This window comes from Convolutriloba macropyga, chromosome 4, assembly GCF_964194025.1.
Source record: "Convolutriloba macropyga chromosome 4, txConMacr16.3, whole genome shotgun sequence".
In the NCBI taxonomy this organism is placed as follows: Eukaryota; Metazoa; Xenacoelomorpha; order Acoela; family Convolutidae; genus Convolutriloba; species Convolutriloba macropyga.
In genome coordinates, this window is record NC_134471.1 from 44,185,436 (window position 1) to 44,200,711 (window position 15,276).

Genomic DNA, 15,276 nt, shown 5'->3' on the forward strand with positions numbered 1-15,276 from the left:
AGATAAGCATTTCCATTTTGATGATATTTATTATTTTCACCCCAAATGAATTCAACATTTTGATCAGAATCGTTGAGATTGGCTCTATGTTGGTGATATATTTTTGTGTAGTCTCTTTTAACTATTGATGTGTCGATAGTTGTTTCGTCAATTAGTTGAAAATCTTCGATGCTCATTTACTTTCTGAAAATCGATTAGTGAATTTTAAGAAATCCTGAACCAGAGAGTAATTTTTCCTTGAATTCTTTTAATTTATCTTTATCTATGATTTTAGGTTTTTCTTTAACACTTTTTATTTTTGAAATATTTAAGTTGGGTCTTTTTATTAAAGTTTTTGGCATTTACTTAACAAAAATTAATATTGCTTATATTATTGAAATTGAGTTTTCATTAAATTTAAAAAACTAACTAACTGATTGTATTGAAAAAATTATTAAATTTAAAAACAATAATGATGTTTTATAATTCCTTAATTGATAATCTAAATGTGACAGATTGCCCATTAAAAGAAACAACATTTCCATTTTCGTTTCGTAATTTAAAATTGATTGCAGATATAAAATCTTTGATTTCCATCATAAACCACATTATTCCACCTCTAAATTTTTCAATATATTTATAACCTGGATTCACATGCATAGTAAAATTATGAATTACACGAGTTCTTTTTCCATTAACAATCATACCTTGAGCAATATCACATTCAACAAAAATATTATCAAAAGATATTATATCAACAGGATTATCAGATAAATTATAGTTTCCATTAACTACTCTTGCATCGAATCCTAAAATATTTCTAATTGTTCCAGCATAGGTAAAATCTATTTCCCATCCATCTTCAATTTCAATTATAGATCCCTGTGTTGTGAAATTTGGTTTAATTGTAAATGGAAATGTTTCACCATCAGAGTCGCCGTTTAAAACCATTAATCGTCTGATTTCTAAATCTATTGCTTCCAACTCATAAGCACCTTTTGGAATAACAATATCAACAATCATTTTTTCTGGGGTAATATAATAAAATTTGTTGTTGGCATCTGTAATATTGAAAATACCATTGTAACCAGTTAGAAATGTAATTGCTATTTTGAATTGTTTGTTATTAGTTTGAAGTGGTTCGTTTAAAATAAACTCATAAGTTGATTCGTCCATCACAATTAGCATATGCTCTTCTATTTTTGCTCTAGTATTGAAAGCTATTTGATCTAGTGTTTTATTGGATAGTTCCATTTATATATTCATAATCACTATTTGAACTTATCAATAGCAAAATTTGTCCTCGATGATAAATTTATCATTATTGTTAATAGTAAAATTCGATATTGATGATAAGTTTGTTATTGAGATTTAAATTTGTTAATGGCGTTTCGATATTGTTGTTCTGTCTCAATTTCACCTTTTTTGAATAAAGCATCAAGCAGTTGTGAAGCTTCCATTAAGGTATCAGTATGACCTGATAATTTTAATCCTAATAGAACTTGTAATCTAGTCCATATCTCATCGGAATCTGATGGCACTACTGTTGTCTTTGTTCCATTGCCTTCTAAATCTGATTCTAAAGATTCATACTCATCTGATTCCCCACTTGCTATAGCTGCTACTGGGGTTTTTAAAATATTTTGAACTCGTGATTTAAGTTGGTTTTTTATATATTTTTGTCTTGTAGATGATTTATCTTCATTTGGATTATAATTTATATCATTCAGAATTTTACTGAAGGTGAGAATATCATCATCACTCATTTTAGTAAAATTATAACTTGTTTCAGTTAGAGCTTTTTGAATTGATGGTGTTATTTCATATATATTTTCTCCGATTTTCACGTTATTTCCACCCATAGGGTCCACATTAACGCCATTGATCATATATCGTCCTCCTTTTTTCTGATCTAATTTAAATTCGTTTCTGGCATTGACCATTTTACCTACTGTTGCGAATAGTTCACGACTCATTGTTACACCAGGTGGAGATTCTAACATAAAATTGTTCACAACGTTTGATGATTCTAATTCTTTTGTTGCCTCAACTACTTTGTCAATTTTTTTAGTTATGGGTTCGAATGTTTCTGCTAATTTTTGATCATATGTTTGTTTGAATATCCTCTTCTTAATTTTTCTTGCTTTTTCATTTTTCTGTTGTTCAGCTAATTTTTCTAGTGAGAGTAAGTCTTCTTCAGTTACATTTGAATATACACTCATTTATCAAGTCAAAATGGGTCAGATTTAGGAACAAAAATAGAATCTAAACCTAATTCATATTTTCCTACTTCTTTATCTTTCGACATATCAATTGTCAATGGCTGAAATTTAGTTTGCCAACAGATATTGCATAAGAGTTTAAATTCATCAATAATCATATCCATACTAGCTTTATCTTGAAATAGATTTTGAACATCTCTAATATTATTTGGTTTGAATAAATGAAAAACATTACTGTTAGCTCTTATTGTTCTTTTTGGTAGTTCATAATAATCTTGACTAATAATGAAAACAGAAATATTATTATGTCGTGATCTTTTAAATAATGCTTGTACTCGTTCATCTTTCATTTCATTTTCATTGAGGTCGTCTAAAATAATAACAGTTGATTCGCTTTGGTAATCTTGTGGATGTTTTAACTCATCAATATTTTCATAAACAGATATTTCAATGTCAGAAGGTTCAAATTTTTCATCACTAATAATATCATCAGTAGATTTATTATTTTTCAATACTTTGGAAATTGATTTTGGTGGTATTTTTTGTTCGAAACATTCTATCAATTTTGAATATGTTTCTTGATAGATTGATGGAGAATAAATATATATTTCAGTATAATCATTAATTATTTCAGTTATTAATTTTGTTAATAAACAGGTTTTTCCACAACCTGATGGTCCTGATATTACTACTCGTACAGGTGATTTTGGATATAATTTCGTTTTCATTTATATTTGAATAATTTATTTAATTATAAATGATAGAATCAATTTGTCCTGTATGTTTAGAAAATATAAATACTGAAATTATTTACTGTTCTGATGGATATCTATATGATAAGAAATGTTTTGATGCACTAAATTTGATGAGTCCTATAACAAGAGAAAAAATTACATATCATATTCCCCTTGAAAAAATTGAAAACAATACAATAAAATTAGAAAAAGAATGTAGAAATAATACATCATTAATAACATATGATTCTCAAGGTTATAACCAATATGGATTTGATATAAAAGGATTTGATAAAGATGGTTTTGATAAATTTGGGTTTGATAAAGATGGTTTTAATAGAGATAAACTATTAGTTGATATTGATAAAACTAAAAAAGCAATTAAAGTAACTTATTGGAACATCTATTATGCTGTTGAAAGTGTTAGGGATAATTATGATTTAATTAAGGAATGTATTGAAAATGAGCCTAATACGTATATGTATGCTTCTTCAAGATTAAAAAACGATATCAAATTAGCTGAAATATTTATAAAGAAGGGTGGTACTTTTAACTTATTGAATAAAAATCTTTTGCCGCTCAAAAAGCTATAATTAGACATTCAGCGATAAATTAAAGAGCTTGTTAAATTCATTCTGCAGAAATCTTTCATTAGTGACTTTAATTACAAATATGAGCTCCTTCGACCTTTAACTAATACAAATTAAACTTAAGTTTCCAAGTGCAAACGTCATTTTATTGAGTGAGGTAAGTCACGTATGATCAAAATCTAATCACGCAAATAACCTAACAGCTTTAGATGAATACCGTGAGAAATCACACCAAGCGCGCTAATGCCGTTAGCGAGAGGGAGAAACCATTCGAAAAAATAGACTTTCAGCTTTGCTGTGTGAACAAATGTAAAACGAAAAAAGAGCGTCAGACGACGAAACGAGAACATGGGCGGAAGCAACTCGAATCGTCGGAACTTCACAAGTAAAGCCGTAACTACAGCCAAAACTATTGTTTTTATCGTAGAAGAGTTATTCTCTACCGCACATGATTTGAAAAATTTGGTTTAAAAACTATACCTCATAACGCGAAAGATTTGAGCATTGACATAATTGAAACTAGCTAACATTAAAACAGGGAATACATCATTTAAGGATCATAAAAAGAGACTCAAAAATGTAAATCTAGAGACAAGATTTTCACAGAAGACACTCAGTGTGATATCTTCATACCGCAAATTTCATATTACCAAAAACATATCTGTTAACGTTGAAAGCTGCCCGACGTTGAAAGCTGCGGAGAGCGTCACAAAATAACTAACGATTATTTTTGAAAAATACTCCGAGCTCCGCAATAAATTCTCCAAATAAGACCAAATCGGAAGGGATAAGGCAGGTGAAATTCAGAGGACCCAAAAAAAACACTAAACAATTTCTTTTTGCGTCAGAGCACTTGAGAATTAGGACAAAAATAAAATTTTTCTGCTGTTGGAAGATAGCAGACAAAATTAATTAAGAACTATTGTAAAATCTAAATAATCTTGAAAAAAAACAGAAGGAACAGAGCAAAAAAAGCAAAAAACCAAAAGCACCTCAAAAGCAAAAAAAAACATTTATTGAGAACCTAGCCTAATATCAATTCACATACACTAAATAACAGTCAAAGTTATTAATAAGAGAAAATTACTATCCTTGCCCGTGCACAAAATTACTTTCTAGTATCAAGATTAAAAAGAACAACTGAAAACTGAAAAATCAGACCAAAACTGAATTAGTACACGTAAAATTCTATATAAAAAAGACTACGTTAAATAGAAGTGCCTAATGCACGAATTGTCAAGAGGAAGTTGTCAAATACAATTAGTTGCTTGAAAAATTTTCTTTCAAAGATGCAAAAATAAAGAAATCAATGCAAAAATTCAAAAAATTAAATAAAAAGTAAAGAAATATGAGCCTATTTTGCACTTAAAACGCAAAACTTATTATGCTCTCAAAAACTTTTTTGTGGCAATTTCAGAGAGCTACATATTTATGCTGCACTGATTAAAGCCTGCCTCTTTATACAAAAACCAAAACATACCCGGCAGATGACGCAAAATGTCGAAAAAGCAGCAAAATGGGTAAAGCGAAAAAAAGTTTGACGAAGTGAAAAAAACATAGCAGGTCAAGTCCTGACGTACATTTCAAAGAATTTTCACTGACTAAACAGAAAACTAGACCAAACACGGACTATGAATTGATTGTGAAAAACCATTTAGAAAAAAATCCGATCCAAAAAATCGAAAAAACTATAAAAATCAAAGTGAAAATGCCGCATGTGAACAAAAAATCACTAGCGAGCAAGCGAATTTTTGTTCAAACGCCGTTTTATCACTCTACTTTAACTTTAGAGCAAAAAAATTTCACGCCGCAAAACCTCTCGCTTTTTCGCTCCACTTCCTGTTTCGGCGTGACCAAAATCACTACTCCAATTTGACTTCAAAAATCATGAAAATGTGTGAACAGATCTTAAAAAAGACAGCGCCCCAATACAATTCAAATTCTTTGAATTGTAAAAATAGGAGCGCTATAATAGCCGGCTGAGAAGATGAGGGCGGCTATTAATTACAAGGAAAGAAATTGAGGCAAATGGACAAAAACGGTTATCTATATGAGCTATTCTCTCAAAAACACTTTTGAAAGTCGAAAAATCATTCACTGAACGCAGAGCATGATGAAAAAACCAAAAAGCTGAAAAAACGGTTAAAAAAACCTGAAAAACTGTCAGCCAAACAAGAAACCACTGAACAAACTGGGCGGAACAAAACTCGCGGCAATTAGGACGTGAGCAGCGGCTACCCTTTACATTGCTGATGCATGAAAATTGTTATTATTATTATTATACATATACTAAGTGTCCTAAGATCTGATTTTTGAACGAGTCGTGTAAGTATGATGCAATGTGTAAACTTTATTATCAATACATAAATTAATACTAAAACGGGCCGATGGCTAGGAAATGTACCTTTGATCATATTGGCGAGCAGAGGTCCACTTGCAGTGAGCCACTGTAACTCTATCTGGAATGCTGCTAGTGGGTGATAGAGGGCATTGTAAGCACAGTAGCAGTACTCATACCGCTCACTCCATCTCTTCCTATCCACAGATTTGCAAGCCACTTTAACAACAGGAAATAGCATATCACCCCAAGTCTCGAGCGACCTCGTCATTCCCGATTCTCTCTCTTTGCTAGTCTCCACTTGGTTTATATCTGATGCAGAGCCAATTAGTTCATTTTGTTTCAGGTCTGGGTCCGAAACTTTTCTTTCATCCATTGCAGGCGCTAACCGCCGTTTTGAGTCATCGGCTTTTACTACATAATCGTCCAATGCCTGTTGCGAGTTGTTTACACCTGCGTTCTCTCCATCGTTCCCGATTATGTCAGTTTTAGATATAAATCTTTCTAACGAGGTCCAATAAGGCGTTGTGATCAATTTACACATTTCAATGCTAGTAAACCAGTTCAAGCTTGACTTCAGCTCTGTAGATGAACTACTATTCAGTTGACGCAAATCTTCAAGTTTTGTTTTGATTCTGTACCATTGGTTTGATGTCGAATTCTGTTCACACCAGGCTGTCATCATCTCCAGGTAGTTCCAGCTGAATAGAATACTCTTGTTTCTCTCACCTTGTCCAGACAACTTGGGCGCCGGAAGGAGTCCACGAAAAGGATTGATGGTGTAGAATAGGAAACCAGGTGAGAAATGATTAGCTAGGTATCTTAAATTGGGGGGCAATCTGTACACCTCCCTATCTGAGAGCACATAGTCTGTTAGGATGACAGTTGGGTAAATGACACCTTTGTCCAGTAAGCTCTGGAACTTGTCCATCACTAAACACCAGAGTACAATCAATTTACACTGATATTTTAGAATCTGTTAAGAGAAACTATATATCCTTACAATTAAAACTTATTTTGCATTTAACAAAGAAGACATTAGAGCGTATCCCACCCCACATTTATCATGGATGAGAACACCTCGGTGGTGAGTGTTTATACCTTCCTGTTGAGTGGGCTGCCGATGGAGGAACTTGAGAGCCCATCTGACTGCGTCCACTGATAGGAAAGAGACGGAAGGGACATCAGAAGATGGATTAGCCGACTGTTGTTGTTCACTTGTAGTAGAAGCAGACGACTGAGGACAAGCCAGTGACGCGAATGAGGATGACTGGAAGAAGTCGAAGGATGTGGCCACATGCCCACTTTTCACCAGAAATTCAAGAAAGATGTCATCAGGCGAATGAATTGTTATCAGTGGGTGGGCAGACATAGACACCTACAAGCTACAGCTCTTAACCCATCACTAATAAATCCACCATAACCGATTAAGGCTAATGAGCCAAATTGAAGAGAACAGTTCAGTCGTATACTTAAAGTCGGGATTGCCAAAAAACAGCCAACGTTGGCACCTGTTCGTCGTTGTGACTTAAACAGGTCAGTGAATAGTTTAAGTGCAAAAAGTGTTCTAATTCCGTCAGCAGTTCCAATAAGGCTTGATAAATACAGCGAACTCAGCCTCTAAATCGGAGAAAAAGATCAATGCTAATACCATTAGTTTTTATTCTAATAAACATAAACATATCCGGCAGATTGCCGGAAAATAGCCGCCGTTGATTCCAATAAGCATGATTGGGATTGAAATAACAGAAGATATTGAAAAAAAAAGGATTTTTGTACAAAAACATTTTTTCAAGTCCGATTTATTTTGATAGCATTTCGTAGTTGAACATACTTCTGTTTCTTAGAGAGAGGCTACAGGGGCTACTATCAATAACAATAAGCATTAGAGATGGTAAATAAAACTTATAGGAACGACGTTCAAATAGCGGGCATCTAAAATTGGGCTTTATGGGTTTATCCCGTTTCTATTTCTGACATCCATTTTTGTACTAACTCTGTTCATTTTGAATTGCTTTGCTGAGCAACTGATGTTCAAAATCACTTTTAGCAGAATGAGAGAAGAGAGAAATTAGCCTAGAGAAGTCAAAAAGATTTCACGCAAAATGTTGAAAAGGCGGCAAAATGAGGTAAAGCGAAACATTTTTTTATTCGACGAAGTAAAAAAACATAGCAGGACAAGTCCTGACGTACAATTCAAAGAATTTTCATTGACTAAACAGAAAACCTAGACCTAGAATGGACTATGAGTGAATTGACAAAACCATTTTAAAAAAATCAGATCAAAAAATAAGAAAAAAAAACAAAAAATCAATGTTAAAATGCCGCATGTGAACAAAAAAAACCACTAGAAAGAAATGAAAATTTAATTCAAACAAAAACTAGGCCTAGAATGAGCTGTGAATGGATTGGGAAAACCATTTAGAAAAAAATCCGATCCAAAAAATCGAAAAAACAGTCAAAATCAGAGTGAAATAGCCGCATGTGAACAAAAAACAACTACCGAGAAACCGAATTTTTGTTCAAACACCATTTTCGCACTCTACTTTAAATTTAGAGCGAAAAAAATTCACGCCGCAAAACCACTCGCTTTTTCGCTCCATTTCCTGTTTCGGCGTGACCAAAATCACTACTCCAATTTGACTTCAAAAATCATGAAAATGTGTGAACAGATCTTAAAAAAAAAGACAGCGCCCCAATACAATTCAAATTCTTTGAATTGTAAAAAAAAATAGGAGCGCTATAATAGCCGGCTGAGAAGATGAGGGCGGCTATTAAACATAACGAGCACGAATCCATTGCAGCCTGCTTCAGTAGGCCTGGGGAAAATAAATTCGCTGAGGGTGGGGGCTTCAAATGACGTCATTAGAGGGTATTATATACCACCATAACCATTAAAAAAATTTTAAGTGAAAAAATGACACCAATTTTGGCGCACTTTTTATTTGAATTTTTGTAGTGAACTACCGCCACTTGAGTTCAGCCGCTTAAAATTGTAAAAGAGAACGAAATATAGATCCCACAAAACGAAAAAGTCACGGGCGTAAAAGTAACTCAAAAAGTCAAAACCGTCAGGCAAAAATTTGGCATAAAATTGCAGCCGGTAGAATACCGGGAAAGACTCGAAGAGTTGTGCAATATAATCTACAAATCCGAAATATCACAGAAAATGAGCCGGTAAAAAAAAGCAGTAAAATCAGTAATTAAACTATTGTTGAAGTCCATTGTTCAAAAACAGAAGTCAACATTCTAAAACAGAAGTCAAAGTTCAAAAACAAACGTCAAAAATTCAAATCATGAACAAACTTGCTTCAGCTAACAGACTAACTTTATGACAAACCATGAAAAAACTTGCTTCTACTGGTAGAATACCGGTAGAATACCGAAAACAACTCAAAGAGTCGTGCAATAAAGCTCTTATTTCACATTAACTATTTCAGAAATATCCAAATGGTGAGGAGGGGTGTAGGCAGGGTTAAGTAGGGATGAGGGTAGATGTGGGGGTTAGGTGGGGATAGAGTTAAACGTGGGGACTGTTATGGGATCAATACTTCATAAAATGAGCTTTACTCCATGAATGCTACCAGCAGTTTCTAACTCCTATACATTACAAACTATGCCACTGTTCAGGTCCAATGTTTAAAAGCAGAAGTCAGTTTTCAAAAACAGAGGTAAAGGTTCGGAAAGAAACAATTCATGAACAATCTTGCTTTAGCTAAAAAAACCTGTTGAAAACTAATACTCTTCGCCTCATAAAAAAAACTAACACGTTTTCGATAATAACTTGATTCGAGAGCAATTATAAACTATGATAGCCAACTCTATTAGTTCCTAATGACCTCGATTTTTGGATTGTGAAGCTTCATTTGATTTAGCTTCTTCATGCTATATGGTGCAAACTGTAATTATTACATGGCGCAAACGCTTTGAAAGAATTCCAAACTCAATTCCATTCACTCGAAACAGTGAGTGAGATAAGATCAAGTTATAGCGGAAAATTGAGTCCTAAAACGTTGAAGTGCCTGTCAAAGCACTATAAAAAAATTACAAAACATCAATTCCCAAAATCTAAACAAAAACGACTGACGTCGGAAAAATTGCTCTCGAACGACTAGTGGGAGCTCTAATCTTTTGGAACCTGCTTCATTCGGAGTATCATTTGGCGTACGCGCATTTTAGGTAATCAATTACTACGAGGGCTTGTAATGGCGTCATTAGAGGTTGTTTTATACACCAACAAAACCATTAAAATTTAAAGTCAAAAATGACACCAATTTCGGCGCACTTTTTGTAGTGAACTGCCGCAACTTGAGTCCAGCTGCTTAAAATTGTGAATGAGAGAGAAATTTAGCTTACGCGAAACAAAAGTCAAGGGCGCAAAATTCACTCGAAAATTCAAAGCGGTCAAGTGAAAATTTTGCATAAAAAAGGCCAATACGTTTACAATAATTGCTTCAAACTTCGTTCGAGAGCAGTTATAAAGATCCACTTTTCGTTTTGGCGTGGTCCCTATCACTACCCAATATGCGGCTTCTGGGAGAGAATCATAATTATAGAAAATCATTATACTTTCAAGAACATAGCCAGCAGATTGCCGGAACAGCCGCGGAAGAATAGACCGTGCCGCATAATAGAGATAGAAACAGATACAAATCTAAATTGAAAAAAAAATTGACGCCGCTCAAAAAACTAGTTACAAAAACATTCGGCGATTAATCAATAAAGCTTGCTAATATTCATTCCACAGAATATTTTTATCAGGATCCCTCACTGCACATATAAGTTCCTTTGCCCTTAAATTAATTCAGATTAAACTTAAGTTTTAAAGTGCCACGTATGATCAAAATCTAATCACGCAAATGATCTTAATACCATTGCTAGAGAAAGAATGAGAATGACGTCACACATGCAAACGGCATTAGTGAAAGGAAGAAATAATTCAGAAAACTTGACGTTTTCAGCTTTGCTGTGTGAACAAATTTAAAACGAAAAAAGAGCGTCAGACAACGAAACAAAAAACAAAGCAAGAAAAATTCCGGAAATGACTCGAAATCATAGTCTTCAAACAAACGGGCTTTAAAAATAACTAGTATCTCCTTCCAGCAGGCATCAATGCAGAGAAAAAAAACCAACAGTACTAAGTCAAAGAACAAAAGAAAATTTGCCAAAAAAAATTAACATTAAAAATTAGTTAAATTCAATTTACTTTCCATGTAGTGCAAGTATACAATGTAGCTCAAACGAAAACCTACAACGAAGTATTTCACGCCATGAAAACAAGTTATATAAACACAAAATGCCAGCCAAGCCTTGAGCTCACAAATAGCTCTATTTTCGAAGAAAAGGAGAAAATATCAGACAAAATTTTGTACAATTACTCTAAATTTTGTAAGATTGCAGAGAAAGAGAAAACTTTGTAGCAAAAGAAAGTTGCATCCTCTTTAGAGCCAACAGGCATGAGACTTTAATTCAATAACCAATAAGTTCAATAAAAGAAAATAATGAGCCAAAATCGCAAAAAAAATCAGCAAACTAGTTTGAAAACTATGATAGCAAACTCTATTAGTTCCTAATGACCTCGATTTTTGGATTGTGAAGCTTCATTTGATTTAGCTTCTTCATGCTATATGGTGCAAACTGTAATTATTACATGGCGCAAACGCTTTGAAAGAATTCCAAACTCAATTCCATTCACTCGAAACAGTGAGTGAGATAAGATCAAGTTATAGCGGAAAATTGAGTCCTAAAACGTTGCAGTGCCTGTCAAAGCACTATAAAAAAATTACAAAACATCAATTCCCAAAATCTAAACAAAAACGACTGACGTCGGAAAAATTGCTCTCGAACGACTAGTGGGAGCTCTAATCTTTTGGAACCTGCTTCATTCGGAGTATCATTTGGCGTACGCGCATTTTAGGTAATCAATTACTACGAGGGCTTGTAATGGCGTCATTAGAGGTTGTTTTATACACCAACAAAACCATTAAAATTTAAAGTCAAAAATGACACCAATTTCGGCGCACTTTTTGTAGTGAACTGCCGCAACTTGAGTCCAGCTGCTTAAAATTGTGAATGAGAGAGAAATTTGGCTTACGCGAAACAAAAGTCAAGGGCGCAAAATTCACTCGAAAATTCAAAGCGGTCAAATGAAAATTTTGCATAAAAAAGGCCAATACGTTTACAATAATTGCTTCAAACTTCGTTCGAGAGCAGTTATAAAGATTCACTTTTCGTTTTGGCGTGGTCCCTATCACTACCCAATATGCGGCTTCTGGGAGAGAATCATAATTATAGAAAATCATTATACTTTCAAGAACATAGCCAGCAGATTGCCGGAACAGCCGCGGAAGAATAGACCGTGCTGCATAATAGAGATAGAAACAGATACAAATCTAAATTGAAAAATTGACGCCGCTCAAAAAACTAGTTACAAAAACATTCGGCGATTAATCAATAAAGCTTGCTAATATTCATTCCACAGAATATTTTTATCAGGATCCCTCACTGCACATATAAGTTCCTTTGCCCTTAAATTAATTCAGATTAAACTTAAGTTTTAAAGTGCCACGTATGATCAAAATCTAATCACGCAAATGATCTTAATACCATTGCCAGAGAAAGAATGAGAATGACGTCACACATGCAAACGGCATTAGTGAAAGGAAGAAATAATTCAGAAAACTTGACGTTTTCAGCTTTGCTGTGTGAACAAATTTAGAACGAAAAAAGAGCGTCAGACGACGAAACAAAAAACAAAGCAAGAAAAATTCCGGAAATGACTCGAAATCATAGTCTTCAAACAAACGGGCTTTAAAAATAACTAGTATCTCCTTCAAGCAGGCATCAATGCAGAGAAAAAAAACCAACAGTACTAAGTCAAAGAACAAAAGAAAATTTGCCAAAAAAAATTAACATTAAAAATTAGTTAAATTCAATTTACTTTCCATGTAGTACAAGTATACAATGTAGTTCAAACGAAAACCTACAACGAAGTATTTCACGCCATGAAAACAAGTTATATAAACACAAAATGCCAGCCAAGCCTTGAGCTCACAAATAGCTCTATTTTCGAAGAAAAGGAGAAAATATCAGACAAAATTTTGTACAATTTCTCTAAATTTTGTAAGATTGCAGAGAAAGAGAAAACTTTGTAGCAAAAGAAAGTTGCATCCTCTTTAGAGCCAACAGGCATGAGACTTTAATTCAATAACCAATAAGTTCAATAAAAGAATATAATGAGCCAAAATCGCAAAAAAAATCAGCAAACTAGTTTGAAAACCTTCAAATTAATCAACAGACAAGAGAAACAGAATACTATTCAAAGGAAAAAATGTTTGAAATCAGAACCCTAAGACCCCAAATCTAAGACCCATAAAATATTCGTAGAAAGTAATTATCAGTCAAAATGTTTAAACGGCATTTCAAGCAAATTCTCAGTGCCGCACGGTCAAATGAAATCAATCGCAAACAAAATCAAAATCATTATCAAAAGGCTAAAATCATTATTTTTAACAACTGATAAAAGCAGAGCTGATTAGAACTATAGGGTTCAGGAAAAAGACAGACCGATACACACTAGAATGCGGAGAATAAGGACAAAAACAAAAACACATCAAAAAAACAAAGACTAGTCCATAATTTTTGACAGCTTGAAATCAACGTTAAAAAAATGAAGTAAAAAAACATTTCCTTATTTGGCTAAAAATATAGCTTATAAAGCTTATATACAGCTATCCCTTGTAAAGATTAAAGAGTAGAAACATAGTTCAAAGACTGGAAAACATTTTCAAAAATTTTTCAAAATTGCACTCATGAAAAAAATTGCAGATTTCCAAATACCGAACGCCACAAAACCATTCAGTTATTAGTAAAATAAAAGTAGGATCCCTGACAGTACACAGGCAGACTTTTTCTAGTATTTAAAACCAAAAAAAAAACAAACAAAAAACTGATAAAAATTAGACAAAAAAGTGCCAAAATCGGGCAAGCATGCGTACAATTCTAAAACAAAAAAACTAACGATATGAAGAGGCATTTAATGTATGAAATATCAAGGGTTAATTCCCCATGCAATGATTTTCATTGTAGTTTTGAAAAAAAACTGCTTAAAGATCCAAAAATGACGAAATTTTAAAATAGCCAAAAATGAATAAAAAATGGGAAATATGTGCTCATTCAGAAATTAAAAAGCATTATTAGACTCATAAAAACTCTTTGGTATCAATTCTCAAAGTTCACAAATTAATACAGCTTCTGTTTAAAATTGTTTCTACAAAGAAAACTAAATTATACGCGAAAAAACTGGGCCAATTGGACGAAAAAGCGCTGAAAATGGTTATCTATATTCAATCAACGCACCGCATGATCAAATAACTTCTCTTGATCAGAAAAAAAATTACTTCACATGGCAATTTTACTCACTTTTGATTTTAGGTCAAAACGCCGTTGGAACAAATAGTACTTCCGGTTAAAAAAAACCTTAAAACCAATACTCCTCTTCGAGTCGTAAAAACTAAGAGCACCGCAATATAGCTCCGCTCAGCTTACAGCTTCGCAGCTATAATAATAATGGAGCAGTTTAATTTGCCTTTTTAGTCACGGGAGGCGGGGAGTAAGCAATTACACTTGCATGTGGACTGTTGCCGGCTGTAGCTGTACCAGTAGTTCCGACAGACGATCCTAGTTCCAAACCCGGAGTCTGCTGCCTGGATTTCTTTCTGGACCTCTCAGAGATAGTCTTCTTTTCCGGGGTTGGCGTGGAGGTAGCGGATACATTAGGAGTATTGGAGGTGGAAGTCTTGAGGAAACTGCTTTGGTCACGTGAATCAACTGAGGAAGTGGTGGATAGAGAAACAGTATCAGATGCCGCTGATGTGGTGGATCTCACATCCAAACTCACTCTAAAAACCCCCTTTTCTGCCACCAACAATTTTTCAAAATTAAATAAAAAAGTCGAATAAAAGTCAGAAGTCAGCTGCGTGTAAACTTTGATACTGACTTAATAAATTTTGTCTACTCCCTTCTGAACACTAAAAATACTGAACGACATGCCGTACTCAACATTAAATATATGGAGTGAAGAACTTCTTTTTTCCCTTTTTTTCAAGCTACGGGATATTACTACTGGGTATTCTAGTTATCAGTGTATGGGTGCTGTCTCTATCCAACTACTGGTGTCACCGTTACGATCTCCCGAGACAGTTTTGTTTTTTTTTTGATAACTTAATCGCAATTTTTTTGAACGTCAATTTATCTGAATTTGGTTATTCTATACACATAAATTGGGCTGTATTCCATCTCGTCATCGGGTGAGACCAAACCATTTACATCACAATCTTTAATTCTATTTCAGGTACAATTTTTCCCCCAACTTTTTAAAAAAAATGATGCTGTAATTTTGTTTATTTTTCAAC

General features: G+C 33.7%; 1 protein-coding gene across 1 annotated transcript in view; it reads right to left on the reverse strand.

The window, feature by feature from the left end:
• Positions 1-15,276, reverse strand: part of LOC142338082 (uncharacterized) — a 185,825-nt gene that overhangs the window by 98,732 nt on the left and 71,817 nt on the right. The window contains exons 14-16 of the mRNA XM_075387713.1: positions 14,493-14,763; positions 6,965-7,241; positions 5,930-6,796 (exon numbers count right to left, since the gene is read on the reverse strand). Of these exons, the coding sequence (XP_075243828.1) occupies positions 5,930-6,796; positions 6,965-7,241; positions 14,493-14,763 (1,415 nt within the window). The remainder of the gene's footprint in view (positions 1-5,929; positions 6,797-6,964; positions 7,242-14,492; positions 14,764-15,276) is intronic.